We start from the raw sequence: 6607 nt of genomic DNA, 5'->3' as shown, positions 1-6607 counted from the left end.
AGAGACAGATCAGACAGCTTTCCAAGCAAATTGCTATTGAGAGACCTTTGAGCTCACTCCCAAGTGACACCATTCCTAATCCAAAGGAGGAATGCAAAGCTGTACAACTAAGGAGTGGAAAAATCTTGGTGAAAAATAAAGAAGCAACTAAGAAGCCAAAGGAAAATGATGAGAAACAGGTCGAAAAAGGGGAAGCCAATGATGAGGATGTGACAGCAAGCAAGTATGTTCCAGAGGAGCTCAAGGAAAAGGATAAGCAGCCACAAAATTCAAGAAAAGGGAAGAAAGCAATTGAAGAGCCAACTAAGGACCACAGGCAGGGAATTAACTTCACACCTCCATTGCCATATCCTCAGAGGTTCAACAAGGAGACTAAGGACCAACACTTTCCAAAATTTCTTGAAATCTTCAAGAAACTGGAGATCAACATACCTTTAGCTGATGCACTTGAGCAAATCCCCCTGTATGCCAAGTTTTTTAAGGAGCTTATTAACAAGAAGAGAAACTGGCAAGAAAATGAAACTATACTGCTCACTGAAGAATGCAGAGCATTAATCCAGAAGGGACTCCCTCCTAAACTTGAAGATCCTGGAAGTTTCTTTTTACCTTGTGCCATTGGCAGTATGACCATCAACAAGGCAATGTGTGACTTAGGGGCTAGTATCAATCTGATACCTTCCTTTCTAGTGAAAAAGCTATGCATAGAAGAAGTGAAACCAATACAGATGTCTTTAGAATTGGTGGACAAGTCAGTGATATGTCCCAGGGATGTGATTGAGAACCTTCTAGTAAAGGTAGACAAATTCATATTCCCTGCTGATTTTGTGGTCTTAGATTCAGATGAAGATGAAGGTGATTCCATCATACTGGGAAAACCATTCTTGGCCATTGCTAGGGCCATTATAGACGTAGAGAAAGGAGAGTTGGCCCTCAGAATGCATGATGAAAGCGTCACCCTGAATGTATTTCCGGAAACATAGCTCATTGATGAAACGAAGGAGTGCATGGAAATTGACAAAGAAGCTCACAGTGGAAGGAAGGAATTAGCAAGACGATCAGTAGTTACCTTCCAAAGCAAGAAATAGATAACACAGCAGGACAAAAAGAGAAAGAGATTGTGCAGAGTGATAAAGAAATTCAAGAAGAAATTGAAATATTAGCCACTAAGAAGAAAAGTCCCAAAGTGAAGCCCACATGCAAGGAGAAAGGATCAACAAAAAGAGGGAAGAAAAACAAGAACAAAACCAAAAAGGGTTGGAAGAATAAAAAGATTTCAACAGAGGGGTTCTCTAAGGGTGATGAAGTACAGTTGATCTATCAACAACTGGGAGCAAGCCAACAAGTTGATGACTACTATACTGTCAGCAAAATACTCTCACTAGATCATGCCGAAATTGAATCAAGGAACAAAGAAGAAGCTCACAGTCAGGGGGGATAAGCTGAGACACTACAGTCATCAACCACCATAAAACAGGGGCCCAATGTCAAGCTAATGACAATAAAAGAGCGCTCCATGGGAGGCAACCCATGATTTAAGATTCTTGCTCATTTTTTAATTCAATAAATTATGATCATCTTAGCATGATTTTGAATTTTATTAGACATACTTGACAGATGCATACACTATTTTGAAACACATGCCAGGCTTCTAAGTTTGGTGTGCTTGACAGCACACAAAAATCAGCTTTTCAAACATTCTCAGATCATATGCTTAGTCATTTAGACAAAGTATATGACCAAACATTAAGTTGGTGTTTGCATATGTACCAATCTCGAGAAGAATCAACTTTTGTTCAAAAAAAAATCAAAATCATGCATAGATGAATCATGCAATGTTTCATTTTAGGAATGTATGTTAGAAAATAAATTAGAACTTATGATGAAAGTATCAATTGTGATAAATGGCTGCATTTGACATTCATCCCTTAGTAAGAAACAAGTTTGGTGTTCACCAAACCTTGGTTCACTAAGTGAGGGACACAATTGATCTTTTATGACTAAAAAACATAATAAATAATATAAGCATTCACCACTTCATCACCGTGCTACAACTATGTCCTAAAGTTGACCATTTTGATTTAATTAGGAAAAAGGAGGTTGAGGTGAAGACAAGATGAAGATACGGCTATGACAAGCCAAGAGAGAAAGATCACATGTGCCTAGAGAGGTGTGCCTACCTTTGAAAGCAAAAATCTACATGCTAGTCACCTAGGAGGACGAACCTCATGCAACCAATGGGAAGAGAATCCTTGTCAACCCTCAAGAGAACATGCAAGCCGTTCATCTCATGAAGTTACTATGTTGTTCAACTCAATCTCCACCCTTCATAAGTCATGACCGAATCCCTCTTCAAGTATGGTCTTCTTCCAAAGCTTTAATGCCTTGCCTATAAATAGGTTGAGACATTTCTTGCATCACATATTTCTACAAATCTTTCTTACAATCATAAGTCCTTGTTTCACCTTGTGCAATCCTATACACGCCCCACTCCCTTCTCAACAGCAACATTTCTTTCTTCATTCTCATTACACAAAACCGTACCCCAACCAACCACAAATCCATCTTTGCCTTCTCCCTCTACTTAAATTCATGGCTTCATCAAGTTCAAAGAGAAGACAAGGGAAGGAACCAATGGTAACCGAGCCCCCATCCTATGATACAAGGAAGTTTAGATCTCAGTTTCATGAAAGAAAGTATCATAGATTCATGAAAGCAAAGCACATCATTCATGAGAGGGGTTTTGAGCTGAGGGACGGGGAATACCCCATCATGAGGCAGATCACTAGGGAAAGAAGATGGGATCTTCTATGCGATCCTCTCACCAAAATCAGTGCAGTCATGATCAGGGAATTTTATGCAAATGCGGTAAAAGAGAGTGAAGACAGTATCCCTTACAAAAGTTATGTTAGAGGAGTTGAAGTGGATTTCAGTCCAGCATCCATTACAAGGGCCTTGAAGTTGAGAACCATAACTTATGAAGAGCAGGGCTACGAGGCTAGACTGCAGGGAGAGAATGACCCTGATGAGATCTTACAGGGGATATGCTTGGAAGACACAGACTAGGAAAGAGATTCAAAAGGGATCCCAAGCCAATTGAAAAGAATAAATCTCATTCCTGAGGCCAAGGGGTGGTATGTGGTAGTGAGGAGATCAATACTCCCTACTGGAAACACCTCAGGGGTCACAATCAAGCGAGCACTCTTGACATACTGTATCTTACATGGGGGAGAAATCAACCTTGCACAACTCATAGCCGACAGTATTCAAGAGATAGCTGAGAGCACAAACAAATCAACTAGGCTCGGCCATCCAAGCACCATTCTAAGGCTATGCAACAAAGCTGGAGTGATTTTTGAAGATGAGGGCACAGAGAGAGTAAAAAAGGGGACAGGAATCACAAAGAGAAAAATGGAAGGAATCAATGAGGATGATGATTAAGAAGAAAGACCCCAAAGAAGAAGAAGATCAGAGGAAGGGGAAGAGCAAGCTCACGGTGCCATAGATATGAGTCAACTGTAAAGGGCTCTTGAGGAAATATCACAACAAAATGTGAGAGCACAAGAGCAATATTCAAGACACCAAGAGCAATATCTAGCGCACCAGGAGCAATATTTGCAAGACAGGGAGCAAAATAAAGCTTGGCAGCACAGAATGGAGGAAAGACTAGAGAGCTGACAGCAACAAATGATGGTCCAACAATAAGAGTTTCAAACCAAGATTCTTGAGGGGCAAAAAGAACAAACAACAAGACTTCAAGAGTCATATGACAAAATGTTCCTGACCCAAGCCAAATATGGGGAATTTACTCACAACCTGTATCAGTGGAAAAACATTCATCATACTATTGGAGAGATTAGACATGTGCAACAAATAGAGTCTGATGAAAATATGCAAGCAAGGTTAGAGTATTTGACCTACAATATGCTAGCACTAGATCCACAAATCAAACCATTTGAACAGTGCCAAGAATTTAGAGATCGACAGAAAGCAAGATCTCATCACTTCAGAGAGGTAACACATGAAAGATTGGAGGCAGTTGGGCTCTCAGGGCTATTAGATCCTGTCTGGGATAGAAGGTGCCCTAGTGAAGAAATTCAAGACTACTCCAAGCTCTGGAAGAGAAAGAAGAAGAAAGGAGAATCAAGCAATAACCAGGGATAGGACAACTAGAAGATGGTGAAGTTCTTTCATTTTCCTAAACTAAATAAGGAAGATGTATATCTAAAACATGATATACCTCCAATTGTTCTTTGTTTCGCACATGTTTTAGCTTAAAGAGTTATCTGCATAATAATTGTCATCCTTTATTAACTTGAGTATTTTGTTTTGTTTCCCTTGCTGATTGAATAAAAGAAAGAAGTTTGATTTAGAAAACTAATTGTTCAATGTTGCAAAAGTTATAATGAAAGTTAGTGGTGGTATGTGTTTGATTCAATTGCTATCTCACAAAATAATTGCTGCATAATGACATGTTACTTGAAGCTTAAGCTAGTTTGCTGCTATGATCCTTCAACTAATGAAAATCCCTTGAAAATAAACCAAAATAGAAAGAAAAAGAAATAGAAAAAAGCCAAAAAGTGGCAAAGAAACAAATAACAAGGCTAGACACCAATAGCTTGGACCCTAGGACATATGCCTGTGGTGTTTGTGTACTAGGATATGCTTGGACAAGTAAGTTCTAAGGAGTATTTCAAAACTTGGCCACTTAGATCAACTGATTTGGGATGGCCAACTGAAAGTCCACAATAAAGAGCAACCTAGCTACAAAACACTTAGTTATCCAAAGAGATGCTGGGCATCAATGAGCCTAGGAAGAAAAAAGGTGAGTCATGTGTCTGTGGTGAAGAAATATTGAGTATAATTAAGCCAAAGGCTACTGCAACATTTGCCACCAAGCCTTCAATGAGTAATAAGCTCTCTAAGCAAAAGAAAGAAGGAAAAAGCTAACAAGGGAAGTAAGCAGAAAGCAAGGCATTATAGCAGCAACCTTTGTGAACCCTTGAGGAAACATTGTTTGTTTAACAGCAAGTAATAAATGAGCTACTATTGATCTACATGAAACCCCATGAACTAAGTTCAACTATCTGCTTAATAAGGACATATATACTTCTCTATTTCATTTTATCTTCTCTTATGTTTAATTCTTGCTTGGGGACAAGCAAGTTTTAAGTTTGGTGTTGTGATGACAAGTCATCTAAGCCTAGTTTTACTAGTCTTTTTCTTTATTTTTATTAAGTTTTATGCACTTTCTTGCATTGTAAGTAAGTAATTTGGAATAGAAATGCATGGTTTCCTTGAATCAATCAACCACCATTTAATTGATACTAAATCATGAGGTTCAAGCTAAATTTGATTGATTTTTATTGATTTATAAACCTTGTGAATTTGGTGATACTTTGATTGGTTGTTTTGATTACTTGTAGGTGAAGAAAAGAAGAAAATAAGAAAGCGTGGCCTAAGAAGCGTGACCCAAGGAGGAGAAGAGTGTGGTAAAGAAAACAATAAAGCATGGCATAGGCATAGAGCTCTCTTCAAGAGCGGAGCACTCTCTCAAGGAAGCACAAACTATGAGCCAAGAAAGCAAGACATGATGCTACGCTCCCCTTGAGAGCGGAGCACACTTTTGAACTAAGAAACAAAGGAAAGAAGAATGATGCTCCGCTCCCCTTGAGAGCATTATCGGGCTTCACTCAAGAATAAATCCAAGGAAATAGTTTGCCAATGCTTACTCCAAGGATCGAACCCATGAGCAAGGGGGAGTGGGGAGCACTACTCACAAGGGAAAATGAGCCACACTTGGCCAAAATGCCACCTCCAAGGATTAAACACAGCACCTTAAGGAAGCAAGGAGCAAGGCGCTACAAGAAACCAAGAAAATTTGCACCAAAAAGCTATCCCCAAAGTCTCGAACTTGGGACTTATCCAAAGCAAAGGGAGAGCTACGCTCTCCACAAGAGCAGAGCGCTACTCCTTGGTGCAACACGCCCAACTTGACACGGCCAGGAGACTTGGAGCGTGCATCATGACACGGCCAGGAGACTTGGAGCACACAAGACACACACAAGCCACAATGCTCCGCTCCCCACAAGAGCGGAGCACTATCCTGATTGCCCCAAAGCCTTAGCACGCAACAAAGGGATCCATCACAAGCCTCAATGCTCCGCTCCCCACAAGAGCAGAGCATCCTCCTGGGAGCAACACTCTTGGGCTAAATAATGGACCAAAATTCAAATTAAATTCAAATCTTCACCAAATTAAAAAGCCCACCCAAATTCTTAAATCCAAGAATAGGAAAGTGTATAAATAGAAGCTAGTTTAATTTAGAGAAGGAATTTTTTACCTTTTTGCTTCTTTGAGAATTTTCATTTTAGAATTTTTAGAGTTTTTACTTTAAATTTGGATCTTGGAGAATTTGGGAGGAGAATTGATCTCTCTTCTTCATTGTTCTTGCTTGAGCATTCTTTACTTCTTATCTTAGATCTTGGGTGAAGAATTGAAGAAATTCTATTTCAATCTAACCTTGAGATCTCTTGTTAATCTTTCTGCAAAATTTTAGAAATTTTGATTTACATTTCAAATTCTGTTTACTGCTTTCACTCTTCTACTT

At 39.3% G+C, this 6607-nt stretch overlaps 1 protein-coding gene across 1 annotated transcript; it reads left to right on the top strand.

Moving 5' to 3' along the window:
* The first annotated feature begins 623 nt into the window (after positions 1-623).
* On the top strand, positions 624-980 carry LOC112735093 (uncharacterized). The gene has a single exon (XM_025784663.1). The coding sequence runs from the start codon at positions 624-626 to the stop codon at positions 978-980; it is 357 nt and encodes a 118-aa protein (XP_025640448.1).
* The last annotated feature ends 5627 nt before the right edge of the window (positions 981-6607 follow it).

The sequence above is a fragment of the Arachis hypogaea genome, chromosome 13, assembly GCF_003086295.3.
Source record: "Arachis hypogaea cultivar Tifrunner chromosome 13, arahy.Tifrunner.gnm2.J5K5, whole genome shotgun sequence".
In the NCBI taxonomy this organism is placed as follows: domain Eukaryota; kingdom Viridiplantae; phylum Streptophyta; class Magnoliopsida; order Fabales; family Fabaceae; genus Arachis; species Arachis hypogaea.
This window is presented reverse-complemented; position numbering and strand designations above follow the sequence as displayed.

Excerpts from the sequence above, each read along its gene's own strand:
- LOC112735093 (XM_025784663.1), top strand. The coding sequence starts at position 624 with ATGACCATCAACAAGGCAATGTGTGACTTAGGGGCTAGTATCAATCTG.